Here is a 16,256-nt window from a genome sequence, read left to right as displayed (position 1 = left end):
TGTGCATGCTGAGCATAAAAAAACACCAACGACTGAGAATAATTCATTTTGTATAGGACCTATACAAAATGACTTAGCAATCAACCTATACTATAGGTTGATTGCTAAGTGCATTAAGTTACCCCTTTAAAGAGTAGTGTGTGGTTTTTGTGAACGTTTTACCTTCTTTAGTAGTACACAATGGTTAACAAAATTTGCTGTGATGATTCCACATAAATCTTTTTTTTATGATATTACAAATGTATGTTTCCTTCACTTGCTGCATTTCTGATTCTGCTTCAACATTCCCCTCTGTTTAGGTCCCCATTCACTCTTCTCCCATCTCAGATCTTTTTCCTGCTCTTCAGGTACTGCTCTTTGTCTTCATCCTGTTTTAGGCTGGTGTGGCTATGCTACATTCTTCTCGCTTTACTACAATTCATTAACTATAGCTTAAAGGCATGTTTGAACCTAAATGCAAAATTTTAATATATTGCAGCTTTCCATTCTGAAGATCCGAGGCCAAGAAATGTAACATAAATGTTACTAAAATAAAATCACAGACAATCTTATCTTCTTTACAAGCCATCTGCTGTAAACTATCCTGTGCCATCTGTGTATTTGAGAGAATGTCATGTTTGAAGTCCAATACCAGAGAGCATACTAAGGGACAAATCACAGATACTGTAGAGTTATTGAGTATAGCCACCCTACAACAGGATGCAGGTTATTTTTCAAGATTCCAAAATGAAAACAAAGAAAATTGCTTGTAGAAAGTTAACTAATGTGCAATCGCCAACATCTAAGAACTCATAAGCTGCAGTATACTACTTTTTTGTTTTTGGATTTAGGTATGTTTTAAGAAACACTCTATAATTACTGCATGTCGCTGTTTAGGTTTTATTGTGCAATTGTAAAAATAGATTCAAAATTTTGAATTTGAACATCAGGAGGTGTGAGAGTCAGTTGCTTTACCCTTGAAATTTACCTTTAAGTTTCCACACACAACAGTTTCTATGCATGCTAAATCCACACTCCCCTTTTGAACACATATTGTGAGATGTTTCAACAGGAATATGTTTTTATATAATGGATCCCTGAAGAAATATGTTCATAGAGATGGAATAAGTACTTTACTTAACTTTTTGTATTAAAAGCCTCTTAGCTCTCAAGAAGTAGAGACAGCAGAGGAAGTCCACATCATAAAAAAATGTTTGGAACTGCTGTTGTATATGCTGGATCTTTTTTTTTGCAAACAATGGACTTTGAAGGAAAGGATTAATGATGTTGTTTAAAAGATATGATAAGTGTCTGAGAAAAAACCCTAAAAAGACTAATCTGTTTTCATCATTTTCTGAAAATGCGTGCTTGGACTGTTAAGCTAAGATTCTTGCCTCTTTGCTTTGTCTTTGTCACTTATCATCAACTCCTAAATTCTATCTATTCTATCCTGATCAAACAACATCAACACTTTAACTCAAGTCAGGGTAAATAAATGGTAATTTTGCTATTTCCTGAGTTAAGTATTTTATATTTGAATGTTAGTAGGAATGCATACCTACTGTCTTCATGTCATACTAAGGCACTTTGCTGCAAAGGGTGCAATTTCATTGTTATGCTCCATGAATAATAAATGGAAGCTACAACAGTCTAAACAATACCAGGCAATACCAGTTAATATCAAAGTCTCTGAGAAATATCAGTTGTGGGGGAGGGGGGGGGTGCCACAGTTTCAGTTTGTATAGGCAGATAAGTGATTATCATAGCTCTAAATTGAACACATTTTTGTTTCAGTGATTTGCCATTTGCCCTGTATGAATGGAGGACAGTGTACAGCTCGAGACAAATGCCAATGTCCACCCAACTTTACCGGCAAGCTTTGTCAAATTCCAATACAGAATGGAAATGTGCAGAAACAGTATATAAATCAACAGAATTCTCTCAAATCAAGTGGATCCCATGTAATTCATTCCACCCACACCTTACCTCTCACGGTCACAGGACAACAAGGAATTAAAGGTATGTGGTAGTTTGACATGTATTTTTTTTTTCTGTTTTCAAGGTTGAATTGCAGAGTACCAAGTTGCATGTAGGATAGGCAGTTAATTGCATACTTTTCAAGTACAGAAAGATGGCATTTTTCTTCTGGGAAGACACTCCCTGCATTTCAAATAGATGTTTATAAAATTATTTGGTTTTCAAGTACTGTAGATGCCTACTGTAGATGCCTAAGGATGCCTACATCTTTGTAGGTACAGTATATCTTTTTTCCCCCCATTTTCAGATCTTTAATTGTTTCCTGTAAATGATACTGCAATATATGTATCTGCTAAGTGTTATCTCATTGTTGGAAATATATATACACACACACAGAAAAAGATACTGCTATTCATGAAACATCTCTTTTCTTTTTAGTTAATTTTCCACCAAATTTGGTTAACATCCACGTGAAGCATCCACCAGAGGCTTCTGTACAGTTTCATCAGGTGTCTCGAGTTGAAAGTTCTTCATCTACCCAGAAAAAGGATAGCCAGATAGGGCAGACACATATTTCTTACCATGGCGTACAGAAGCATCAACTGCCTCATGCCGTATACCCACATCAACAGACAATATCCCACGTATATCCAGTTTCAGCTAAAACACAGCTTGGCCGCTGCTTCCAGGAAACTACTGGAACACAGGTAAGACTTTCTTTTGGTATTGGCTTTCCCATATGTTCATATTTTATAAGATAAAATTTAGATTTGTCATACATCACAGTGGTATATACAGAGACAGTCTAGATAGGTGTTTTGTGCTGTAATGTAATTTTAGACCAGTAGAAAATGCACTCACAGCAAAAAAGGACCCCAACTGGTCTTAACAGGCTCATGTCTTAGCGAGGGTCTTGCCAAAGAGGCTGTAGCTGGCTTCTTAGACATTTGATACACTCAAGGGTTTGCAGGTGATTTAGCCTTGATATATAAAAAAAAACATTTTTCCAATGTTCATGATATAAAAGTTATGCTTATTGCAGTGAGTTGTAATCTTTCTATTATTTTCAAACCTGCACTGGTAAGAAAGTTGAGCTCAACTGCCACATTAAACTCTTTATTAATGCCCCTCCTAGCTGCCCTTTAGCTGCCAAAAAAACTCCCCAGAGTTACAATGTCCACATTGTCCATGTTGCTGATGCTTCTGTTCTCACCCTGTCAACTTCACGTTTGTGGTCTTCTGGCATCTTCATTGGCAAGGTTGGAAATACGGAACTCGCACGTATGTGCACAGAAGTTGCTTTGCCCCAGCACAGAATTATATGTCTGTACATCTATCCCTCTATCTATAATGTACACTACCTGCCAACAGGGTATTCTCTAATAATGTAATTTTATGAATTTTAGGTTGCATTAAAATGGAAGTTTTTTTTAAACACTGAAAGTCCTCCAGCAAAATAAACACACTATTGCTAGGGTAAAACACTTGGTAAGCGTTAATTTTTAAATGGAACCTATCTTTAGGATTTTAAGGCACATTATATGTGAGCATTAGGATTAGAGGACAATTTAGCACATTTTTTTCAGCAAAGTATAATACACTGTAATTTCTTCAAAACAAGCTTCTCATTTCACCAAATGGTACGGAAAGGGAGAATTATTGTAAAAAATTAAGCCTTTACTACCATCACTGCAGTTATAGAGGGGCAGTAACAGATGTAAACAATATATTAAAAGTTTGTGAACTTTAAATGTCTGCACTGCTGGCTGTTATAGACGAGACTTCTACATTGTGGTACAGTATGACTAGCTTGTCAGCACAGGCACAGTCAAAATGTTTGTTGATAAACCAACATTGTTTTTAGCATTAGAATTAAAGTTACTAAGGTTACTTTAGGATACCAAGTTACTTTTCTTAAGCAGCTTTTTTTCATTTTTAGGATCCCAAAAGAAAAAAAAAAACATCCTTTATCTTTTTCCTGAAAAAGCAAATATTAAATTCATGACTAGATGTATTGCAATTCCACTATCTAATAAATATACAAAGCATCTATTCTAATAATGCATGTTGTGCTTCAGAAAAAAAAACAGCAATTCTAGTTATATATTTAGGTTGAAAAAAGGCCATTGGGCCTGATTTATTAAAGCTCTCTAAGGCTGTAGAAGATACTCTTTCATGAGAGAAGCTGGGTAATCCGTCCGACAAACCTGAAATTGATTTCTTAAAAGTCATTTGCTATTTGTTAGCAAATGTTTTCAGTCCTAGACCAGATCCATTTCAAGTTTGCTGGATCACCCGGCTTAACTGATAAAAGTGTATTCTGTCCAGCCTTGGAGAGCTTTTAAAAAACTGGCCAATTTAGTTCAACTACTAGGAAAATACATTTTACTTTAAACAGTGAAGCCTGTCTTGCTTGAATCATAGGGGGACAACTGTTTGAATAGCACACAAAGTTAAAGCAGACCTAAACTAAATAAATCAAAAAGTCACCAGGTGGTAGAGCTAACTCATCCCTTTTGCCAACAAAAATGCCCTGGCTCCAGTTGGCCATTTGTCTTAGCTCCAACACTGCATGCCACACACCACAGGAGTATCATCATCAGTGGCTTTCTAATGGCCAACAAGGATCGCCATGTACCTGGGAGTTGGGGGTAAAATGGCAGCTTTGTTGGACGCAACAGTGAAGTCTTGCCATAAACATAAATGTACCCAGCAGTTCTTGAGCATTTTGCTTAAGGAACAGCAAGACAGATCAGAAAGCCTATTTTGGTGTATATACTTCCTTTCAAACTATAGAACCTCTAGGCTCTGTATATTCTACAAAATACATTGCCATTGTCTGTTTAAACTTCATTCTTTCATTTCTATTTTTCATAGTTGTTAACAAAATTTTGAGCCAGGTGAGGAAAGAAGGAAGGAAACACATACGCATAAGATTATCACTTTAAATTTGGTCTCCCACTTTAACCAGAAGTCGTAAAGAAAGCAAATACAAAAGAGAAAAATCTTTGTAAAATACTTATAATTGGTATTTTTACCTTACCTTATAAGCTAACCAAATAATTGCACGCACAATCAGTCATTCCTTCAAACATTCCTTCGTGGGAATCTTTCAGGTCTATGTGTTTGAATAGCAGTAATTGATTCCCACCAGGAAATGTTTCAGGGAATGTCAGATTCCCTGTTTTATAAATAGAGCCCAAAGTGTTAATAGTTTTTTATTTTTTGGGGATTGCTTTTTGTTGATCCTCTTACTAGGGTAATCCACAGTTCTTACATTTGTATATAACATGTTGTGGATATGAGCTTTCAACAGAACAGGAGCAATTTCATATATTTTTGAATTTATGATGGAGACTGATGAAGTATTTTTTTAATCTCCAGTAAAAATGGAACATGCCTAATATAGACAAATAGTCTTTATCCAGTTTTCCTGCCCACTGTTCCTGATCTGTAAAACCCTGTAATAAGCATTCATTTTTATGGAACTAAATCAGGGTTTTGTATTCTGTATGAACCTGCATTATTGTAAAGTGTTCTGTTTGGAGGAAGTCATTACCAGCAGTTCTTTAGGTTTGCATAATTAATTTATTTGGGAGAGTATCCTGGCTGAAATGTTAGAGACTCTGCTAATGCATTCTGCATCTGTCTTGTTTTTGTGAGTTTAGTGTAAAACTTTCTATAATGATAGTTGAGATTTGTGTAAATAGTATGAGAAATAAACTTTGGCAAGTAAGTAAGATTGTATCATTGGTTTTAAATGTCTGATATTTGGTCATACAGGCAATCATATTTTTTTATTATTACATAAAAAAGAACATTGTTCTTGTTGCTATGAAAAGGCTTTAATACCAAGTTTGATGTTTAGCGACCAGCAATACCTGGACTAATGTAGATTTAAAATTACTGTCAAAAATATCTAATTCGTTTTCTGACAGAATATTTGCAAGTATTACAATTAATAGGACAATTTTATCTACTTGTATAGTTTGCAATTATTAACTTTATAGTATGATTAAAGTATTTTAAAAGGGTACGCAGTTTTGCAAGCCACATTAAGAATAACAGATTAAAAAATACAGTTTTCCCATTTCATTGTTAAAGTTTTTCTTCCAATGCTGTGCACATCCTGTAGACTGTTTGTAACACCCTCCAGTGCTGCTGGAGTACAGATGCTAGATTTTTGTTGTTCGAAAGTGCTGAATCACTAAATGACCGAAGAGAGAAATTACCGTTGTTGTTGGGAGAATGTTGTGGGGTGCCTCCCACTTACTATCTGCCCTCTCTGTTGAACAGAGCAGCATTGTCTGTACCATGCTTGTTTTGTTTTACTATTGCAGGACAGATGACTAACTAATATTTCAAGTGATAACTTTTACAGGTCTACTAATACATAAGAAATAGATTTCTTCAGATATACTTTGCTAATAAGATCATCAAATACTAAAAGGAAATTATTACTGAGAATAATATATAAAATTAAAATGTTTATAATATAACAATTAGTTGAAAATTCCAAGACATCAGTCATCAGCAAAGGGGTAAACACAAAACAACTATGTATAAAAAAGCATATTGTACACAGAGACATACGTCAAAAAATATGTAACACAAGTACAAATAAATAAGAAGAGAGCTTTACAGTCAATGCCTAAGGTGTATGATGCAGACAATAGCTACCATCTTACATTCTTTGCTGCTCTGACGAGCTCATTTCTGACCCAAAAATCTCCAGGGTTTAGGAAATCCCCCTAGATCTCTCCTATGTTTCTTTCCCCTCTGCAGCTACCTGCCCTATCCTTATAGTAGTCACTGAACTGTTCTTATACCATTCTATTGTGTGTGAAATTCCCCCACCTACTAGATTGTAAGCTCTTGGGGGCAGGGTCCTCTCCTCCCGTATCACTGTCTGTATTAGACAGTCATCTGCAGTCCCTATTTAATGTACAGCGCTGCGTAATATGTTGGCGCTATATAAATCCTGTTTAATATTAATAATAATAATACCAATGAAATGTGAGAATATTAAATGATTTCTACAAGTTGCTAATCTTTATCAAAACTTAGACTATTATGGAAGAACCTGGTGATCCAGCAATGGTTGACGCTGAAAATATATAAAAAGGATTAACTTTTTGACATTACTGTGCAGCAACATATTTAGTTAAAATGCTTAATATTGTTAGTTTAGGTACATCAATATGTATCCATATTTATATGTTTTTACTCCTTTTGTGATACTCTCTATAGCTTCTCAGTCTGTGTATCATTGTTTAATATGTTGGTATTTTTCAAATATTATTATTATTATTATTAATAATAATAATAATAATAATAATATATCTTTTATATCACTGGTAAAAACATAAGGATTATGTTTCTGATTTTTGATAATGCATCCTATCAAAATTAAGCATTGCTATCTAAATCTGCTTTTTAAAAAAATTCCTGTAATTTATTAAAGTGTGTGCATGCTTGTGGGACTTTATTCAGTCCCTGTATCACAGAAAGCCCTGCCTGTTTGTAGATTTTGCAAGAGGAACTATAGTTACACTTAACAAATAAAGTGTTATAGAAGTTCAGTTATTTTCCATATATTTCCTTTTTCCCAATGTTTTGGGTTTAGTCAAAACCTCTTTAAACCCAACACTCTGAATTATTGCTTAAAATAAGTATCTGCTGGATTCCTTTGCCTTGCAAATAATTCAGTGTGTGAGCCAGTAAATATTTCCTTTTTTTATTACAAATTCCTTAAGAAAATTGTGGGACAAAATTAGAAAAACATATTTCTATTCAATATAATTAGTTTTGATTGGGAAAACTGAGGACTTCTATTTCTATTAGATAGTATTCATTTATAATATACAAAAAAAATAACTAACATGAGTAATTAAAAAGTAAACTGTTCACATTTGACCAGTGCTTCTTGCATTATTTAGTTCATTTAAATGCAGTTTTCAGAGTTTCCATATTTTTTTGGAGACCAGCAGCATAAACTATATAAATAAAGAAACATAACCTACCAGTAAGGCCCTGGTCAGCACCAGTATATACCGTACACCAGTCCCCCAATCTAACGCCGCAGTCTTCATCTTTAGCAAACCCCGGCTCTGCCTCGGGAGACATCTCCCAGCACATGGTTGCCCCCATGGTTGGGAGGCATGTGGGGATGGGCTGGCAGTGGACCAGAGGCCCACAGATTGAGAAGTACAAAAACTACCAGGCAAATCCAGAGTACAAAGTCAAACCAATTCCTTGAACTCCTCAGCTGGTGCAAGCACCTCCGACAGAGGGAATAGGCCGGGCCTGCTCAACTGCGGTGGGACAGAAGAGCGTCACGTAACACTATCCTATAATAAAGGGAACCATAACTTAATTTATGCTACTTTGATTTTGTCAAACTGATTTCAGAGTAATAAGGGTAGTTATAAGGGTATTTTTTTGCTAGTGCAGATTTAAAAAATTTAAAGGAAAAAATATTGAATGGCATTGGTTTCTTAAGATGTAATATTACTGTTGGAGAGGTACCGCATAAGAATATAGGGTTCTAGTTATCACAGGGTGGAAGTGAGCTAAAATATTACATACTTTTCTTACCTAGAATAAGTAAAAGGCAGATAGATAGCTCATCAGTAATTCTGATCAATATTTGTTTTGTATCTGTGCTAGCAATTGAGTCTGACCTTGGAATTCTTTACTAATTTTTTCACATATATGGACAATACAGCATTTTTCCAATGAGTTTTTAATTTGGGTCAGATCAAACAATCTTCACTTCATTTTGGTTTGAATTTTGTATTATACGCTACTACTAAATGTGTGATTACATTAAATCTAGAACTATTTAGATTAAAAACTACTATGATCACGTTCCCTTGCTTTTCAACATCTGTTGAAAAAATAATATTAACAAAAATGTAAAGTATCACTATTGCGCAACAGAGCAGCCCCAATTCTCTTAAAAGGTTCACATAGAAACAGAGTTTTTCTAAAGCTGCACTCTTTTCATTTTTTTTCAAACACATTGAATATACTACACATTCCCTTTATTACTGTAGAAAAGTATAATATTGAAACCAAACATTTTAAATAAAAGTTGATAAAACATAATGTATTAAATGTCAAATGTTTTTTTCAAATTTTGGCAACAAAGTAGAGAAAATCAATGGCTCATTTTGACTGCCAAGGCTCTCCCCATTGAGACTCCCATCTGATGAGCTGTTTGCACTGTATAGAAAAACAGCTCCACGGCTGATAAAACACTTGAAATCATTTGACCATTTTTGTGCAGCACAGCTCTAGATTGAAAGTCCATTGAAATCACCTAATTCGGGTGCCTGGGCTGCATTGAGCATTCAAAATGTAATCGTGATTACCAATCTTAGTTTCAACAGAATTCAACTCAACTAAAATATGTTAAATATTTTTTAGCTATTATTATACATGTAAAACAGAAGCCAATTGATATTTTTGTGTTTGAGAGTAGTGGTACTTAAAATGACTCATGGGTTTACCAGGTGCACAATTGCCTTCTCCCTGTTCACTGTTTCTTGGGGGAATCCAGATTAGCCCAAGAAAAAAACAAAACAAAAGAGGACCAAAAAAAAATATTGTCCTCACTTGGAGGCCTCTTTATACCTAATCTGTCTCAGATTGCAGTTAGGGGAGTGTCTTGATTTTTGGGGCATGGAAGAAGATTGTCACTGGAGACGAATGGTCATGCTCATCTCTGGCTAAAATCTAGCATTTATACATTGTTTCACTGATGTTTTTGATCAGTCCAGCCTGGTGGTGGATGAATGACCTCCAGTGGAGGAGAGTACAGTAGGATGCCACTCGCTCCTCCTCCCTCTCCATAGGACAGAAGAGTACTTATACAGCGCTTGTTTGTTCTCTCAATCACAGAAGATTTTTACCAGCAACAGGGATCTGATGTCTGTACAGGGCTTTACTCTAACTGTCCCTTAGCAGAGAGGGCCTAATTTATTAAAGCTCTCCAAGACTGCAGAGGATAGACAATCAAGGGTCATGGGTAATTCAGCAAACCAAGGATGAATTTCCTAAAAATGATTTGCTATTAGTGGGCAAATGTTTTCAGCCTGTACCAGATCTATTGCAAGTTTGTTGGATTACCCAGGTTCCCATGATAGTTTATCTTCACTAGTCTTAGAGAGCTTTCAGGCCCAGCGTTTTCCCACAATGTGATCAATGATCTCAAGATCTGTTTTCTATTTAGTCTACCATGCCTTAGCTTCTTCAGAATTGCAGAGTATGTTAACTTACATGGGAGGTATTGATGAATAAAGCATATCTTAAGTCTAACACAGACATTTGATATATTTTAGCTTATCTAGCAGTATTTTTATTTCAATGCAGTTGGAGTTACACTGTTGAAGGATCAACAGGACTTTTGTTTAAATCATCATAAAATTTATAATACAAATATAATCACTACATATAAAGACTGGTAAGCGGCAATATATTACAGATATAATTTTAGAAAAGTTGCGGGTCCTTAAAAAGTCTATTCTTGTAATAAACTCAATCTGATATGAGAGAAATATGGGGGCTTTTATTGCTAAACCCTCAGTAGTCCCTGAGCAAGCATGCAGCTACTGTAGAGGTACATTTAAAATGCCATTGAAAAAGAATACATATCTCAAAACACAATGAGCCTGATTTATTAAAACTCTCAAAAGCTGAAGAGGATAGACACTCAAGAGAGAACCTGGGTAATTTGGCAAACCAGGGATGAATTTCTTTCATATGCTATTAGTTGTCAAATGTTTTCCGCCTTTACCAGATCTATTCCAGGCTTGCTGGATTACTCAGGTTCACCCATGATAGTCTATCTTCACCAGGCCTGTTGGAATACTAAGATTACACTTTCATCTGTGAAGCTGGGTGATCCAGCAAATCTAGGATGGATTTCTTAAAGTCGTTTGCTATTTGTGAACAAATTATTTTCAATCCAGAATCAGGTCCATTCCAGGTTTTTTGGATCACCCAGCTTCACAGATAAACGTGTATATTCTCCAGTCTGGGAGAGCTTTAGAAAATCAGGTCCAATGTCTTTTAATATACTTGTTCTAGTATTTTAGGAAGAATTAAAGCCAAAGTATCACCATGACAGGTAGAAAACTAAAATATATTTTCCACAATATAACTGTACCTTAACTAGTTCCTGTTCATGATATCTAAACATATGAGGTACATATATAAGCTATGACAAAATTGTGAAGCTTTTTTAAACAAATTATTTTGAAATCACCATTTTGAAGCCTGATATGGATATATAAACGACATTTAGTTGCTGGTATGAATATACAAAAAATATATCCTAGTTATTGGTATGAATATATAAAATATATTCTTGGGTAACAGTAGAAGTCAGTGTTTCTGGCAATTTTTATTCACAAATCTTCAGCTTGCAGAATAATGCAGGAATGTCATAATTTGCAACAGATATGCGATGGTTGGTTTTGGAAGGCTCTTTCAGAAGTTGTACATTATGTGATTTATTTTTTGGCACAGTGTTGTCCAGCTGCACAAACTCTTTGTTCAGTTACCTTAGGCCTTCTACTACCACAAAAAAAAATTCTGTGAAATGTTCTGTGATGTATACAACATGGAATGAGAAAAGTAATTAAAGGTTCGCCTGTGGATCTGCCTGCTGCTAAGATTTGCACAAAGCAGATTAATTCCTGTTATTATCCTGTTGATTTTTTGGTTGAGCACATGAAAAAAACTTTAATTTAGTGTTGTAAACTATTAGTTATAATTGGAGATCCATTTAAAAAGTAGTTATGTAGGTATACTGCGGCCATACTACTGCTACGGCTTTCGGGGTCAGGCTCTCCTTCCAGTCACATAACAATCTCCATTACCACCTTGCTAAAATTTCATTTTACTTGCTGTTCCTGTGAGGGCCTGTGACAACAGAATAAAAGATGTAGGGGAGGTTGTCACATGGTCAGGTAAACACAAATATTAAAAGGTTCCAACACCTTCCCCAAATAGATAAATTTCGTACTTCCCTTTCTGACACAGATGTGAGGAGAATTGTGTTTTTTACCCTGAGCAGGTAACCATTTTCTAACATTTTTGCCACACAGGCACATAAATATAATGTGATTGACTGCTATGGATGCCATATTCTATTTGCTAGACCAGTGATTTTCAACCACTGTGCCGCAGCACACTAGTGTGCCATGTGGGATCTTCAGGTGTCCCGTGGGAAATTATCCAATTACCATTGTCGAGTGTCTGTTCTGCAGTGACTGGCAGAATAATGTAATACTCTTCCATGTCAGTGGGTGGCAGTATGTATCTTAATTTCCTTGTTTATTCTTAGAGACAAGAGAATTAGCTACAGAGTGTAATTTTGTAACATTTTTGATTTGTGATGTGCCACAGGATTTTTTCAATGTAAAATGTGTTGTGGCTCAAAAAAGGTTGAAAAACCCTGTGCTAGACCATATGTGTACATACATGTACAAGCTTCAAGAAAAAATAATTAAAAATATTATTAAACATTCTTTGTTTTTCTGTCTACTGTATGATTCTATATGCCAGAAAAGTGTATACCATCTTCATTCACTATAACTCTTTGGAAAGCCTATAGCACGTACAAAAGTATCGATTAATCTTGGCATATCTTTAGGAATTGGATAATCTCATTTTAAAGAAGAAGATATATGGTTTGTTAGTTGGCACCAGTTTGCCTTTAGGAATCCATCAATATTTAAAGAAAATATGCAGTTAAAGAAGTATGGGGACTATCTTTCCTAATCTTAACCTCAAAATACTAGTTTCCAGGCTTCTGTGCTGACCCAGAACTAACAGTTAGGAAAAAGAAAGGTCAAAACTCTGATTCCCATATTTATCCCAGATTGACTACTGGATCATCACAACATTTTTTAGTAGGAATGACTTTTGATATTACATCTAAGCTTTAGTTTATTCTGATGTGTGTATGAATTATCCGTTTTTTTTTTATCTTTTGTTATTAATTTCTTTATATTTAAAATGACTTTTGACTTAGCAGACTAATGTAATGTACAGCGGTTAGTGAACTTATTGTTTGTCTTCTTTCTTTTTTAAGTGTGGAAAGCCACTTCCTGGACTTTCAAAGCAAGAAGATTGCTGTGGAACAGTGGGCACTTCCTGGGGTTTCAGTAAATGCATGAAATGTCCGAAGAAAACTAGTAAGTAGTGTCAAATAAGTAATGTTCTGTATACTTGTATACTACAGTAAACTGCAATACCATCATGAAATATAGAGATGACATTCAGTATAAGGGAATGGTTGTCCACAAATCAAAAAATATGGATTAACGTTTTTTCACATTAATGTTTAACTTTATTTCTTATATAATCTGTGAACTACACAGTATGTACCAAAGAAAAAACACATTCACCTATTTAATTCGCTAATTTACTTGTACAGGATATTTAGGAGGTTACATGGTCTTTCTCTCTGGAGTTGAATGGCAATGCCTGTTCTGAATGAAAACTCTGTCCTTTAATCAGTAAAAAAGGCATGCAGTCACAGGGAGGAAGTGGTTGGTGTGGGTGGCTGCCTCATAGGAAGACACTCTTATTCATATTAATCTGGGCCCACTATATAAGGTATGTAATGGTAGCAGCAAACTTTTTCCATCGGGATATGTGATAATGTATGATGGAGGTTAGTAAGGTAAGAGCCTGTGGATACACATGCATCAGCCACTGGCAATTTCTTTTTTTTTTTTAAATTGTATTTTTATTGAAAATTTTCCAACAGAATTACAAAACAGGAGATAACAATAAGGTGCAAGGACATAACAGGTGTAAAAAAAAAAAAAAAAAAAAAAACTTGAGCGACACAGTTAAGGGGCAACGGTACAATGAGAAGTCCAAAAGTGATTGACAGTTGATCTTGAACATAGGAACATTAGTACACTATACACTTAGTCAGTAGACTGTATATAAATACAAAAAAAAAAAAAAGAAATGTCCATATATTTAGGAGCAGCGATTTCAAACAGTATCTGTGCATAGTGAACATTAATCTACAACAAAAATAATGAAATACATAAGTATCAAAGAAGAAAACACATACAGTAAAATGAGTGCAAATTTCCTGAAAACCAAACTAAAAGAACAAAAAGGAGTGGGGAAAGGGGAGGAGGAAGGAGTGTGACTGCAGCCTAAGTCACTAAGACTCTGGGTATCAACTGGACAATTGAGCATAAAATTGGTCCCAGCCTTCCCACGTTTTTTCATAATTATCCATGGTGTTTCTAAGGAGAGCGGTAAGGTAAAACTAGAAAACTAGGTAGACTCATTCTTTTGGGTTTTCAAGTTGGTTTGTTATCTTCAGAAGAAAAAAAGATCTTATTAAACAAGTTAATAATTACAGCTATGTCGGTTCCTTTCTTTATCTGCATCAAAAAGAGCTTCTGTTAAGGAATTATGAAGGATGTGAGCATGTTTGAGAAAAAAGGAATGAGGGCTATTGCACACCAGAGGAGCCATGAACAGAAGAGAAGAGATAACATATAGGGTCGATAGCTAATGAGCCATTCGTGATGGAGTGCCCCCTTCTTCATTAACATGATAAGTTTTGGAAAGATGGTGTGATGGAATGCTAAAGAGGTATCACACCAGAACAGCTTAGATTTACTGGGTGCAATTTATGCTAGGCTCAGTTCACACAAAGTGTCAATTTCTTGTGGCATTGCTGGAACCCAAGTCCAGTGTTAAAAATCGAAATAAAAAAAAAAAAAAATTAAGCCAGCGATGTCTTTTTTTTTTTAGTGAATAAAAATAAACCTTTTTTAAAACAGTAAGATTGTGGAAACTATATAGACAGCTATAATTACCTTGTAGGGTCAAACTTTCCTATATAAAGGTAGACATATGCAAATATAAAGACAGACATATACAAGTAGGACTGTAATATTGTATGAGTCAGGTGCAACTCCCACTTTTTCCCCTTCAGATTGTAGAGGTAATCAAGCTCTGTATGTGGGTGTGATTTAGATGGCATTGTTTTTCTAGATTCAATTTACATCCTCCTAGGTGCTATAAGCAATAACTGCATTTAAAAGGTTAAATATTGTGTAATCACAGACTGAGTTTGCTCTGTGCAGTCACATACAAATTCAGCAGATTACAAGGAACCTGATGATGAAGAAGTGAGAGGAGGTGACTCTAACCAGTGATCGCTGATTCATTTAATATTAAAGCAACCCCAAGGACCTGACTCATTCTGAGTATTTCCAAGATGGCAAAGGGAATGAATCATGTTTAGTGCAAAGAACACTAAGGTACAACATCCTCTCCTCACAATGAATCATTTTCATTATGTATGTCTGGGAGTTGGAAACACTTTCGTTGCATATTCTTAAACTTATATCAGGTTTCCAGGGCAACTTGGGAGAAAATAATACAATTATGTATTCCAGCACATCATTTGTTATTTTTGCACATTCCCTGCAGGTTCCCATTTTGTAAGTTTCCAGTCAGGACACGGCAAGTGCTTAGTTTTAATCTGCCAGCAGTGCAAGTCTCCACAGGGTACATGTCTCTTGGAATCACACAGTTTGGCATCAAAACTGCCAGAGTTGTTTCTGAAAGGTTGGAACTTTACTGGAAAAAATCTATTTAGCCCAGTTTATAATGAAAAATGAAACTTACTGTACACTACTACCAGACTGTACAGGTAATGAGATTGTGTGTTTATTGTTACATAAAAAGTCATCAAATTGAATTTTCCTTTTTAGGAACAGTGTTGCGACTGGTTTCATCCGATTTCATTTCCTTGATATTTTTTCTTAAACATTCGGCTATTTTTTTTTTAAAGGTGGCAGTACTCCTTTTCATGTAGAAATAAATGTGTCACAACAGAAGAAACATTTTATATGCCTTTCATAATCCTCAATCATGGCCGCCAGCAAAGCCCAGTTCTTTTTTTTCTACCCCTCCTGTGGTCAAAAGTAGGAAACCCTTTTAGTACAAGTTGCTGCTAATATTTGGTACATCCATGTCTCATAGTGTACCATCTGTACATTCAGTTACACATAAATGAATTGCTGGCAGCACTACCAGTACATTTAATATTGCAAGTGTTACCAGATCCCTGGCATTATGACCTGCTTTAAGCCACATTTTTTCAAGGAACTGGGTGCAACATTAAGGGTTTTGCAATTTGTTCCACTGTACTTGACTGCACAGGCCAGTAGCTCTTTACATTATATATAAAGCAGATATGATGCCATGAAGGATGTGGACTTTCTGTACTAAAGGCCTTTTCC

General features: G+C 35.3%; 1 protein-coding gene across 2 annotated transcripts in view; it reads left to right on the top strand.

The window, feature by feature from the left end:
- LTBP1 (latent transforming growth factor beta binding protein 1) overlaps positions 1-16,256 on the top strand; it is a 210,704-nt gene that overhangs the window by 118,330 nt on the left and 76,118 nt on the right. For both annotated transcript variants that reach the window (XM_072409251.1, XM_072409252.1), the window contains 3 exons: positions 1,774-1,998; positions 2,395-2,663; positions 13,061-13,163. In XM_072409251.1, coding sequence (XP_072265352.1) covers positions 1,774-1,998; positions 2,395-2,663; positions 13,061-13,163 — 597 coding nt within the window. The remainder of the gene's footprint in view (positions 1-1,773; positions 1,999-2,394; positions 2,664-13,060; positions 13,164-16,256) is intronic.

The sequence above is a fragment of the Pyxicephalus adspersus genome, chromosome 4 (genome assembly GCF_032062135.1).
Source record: "Pyxicephalus adspersus chromosome 4, UCB_Pads_2.0, whole genome shotgun sequence".
In the NCBI taxonomy this organism is placed as follows: Eukaryota; Metazoa; Chordata; class Amphibia; order Anura; family Pyxicephalidae; genus Pyxicephalus; species Pyxicephalus adspersus.
This window is presented reverse-complemented; position numbering and strand designations above follow the sequence as displayed.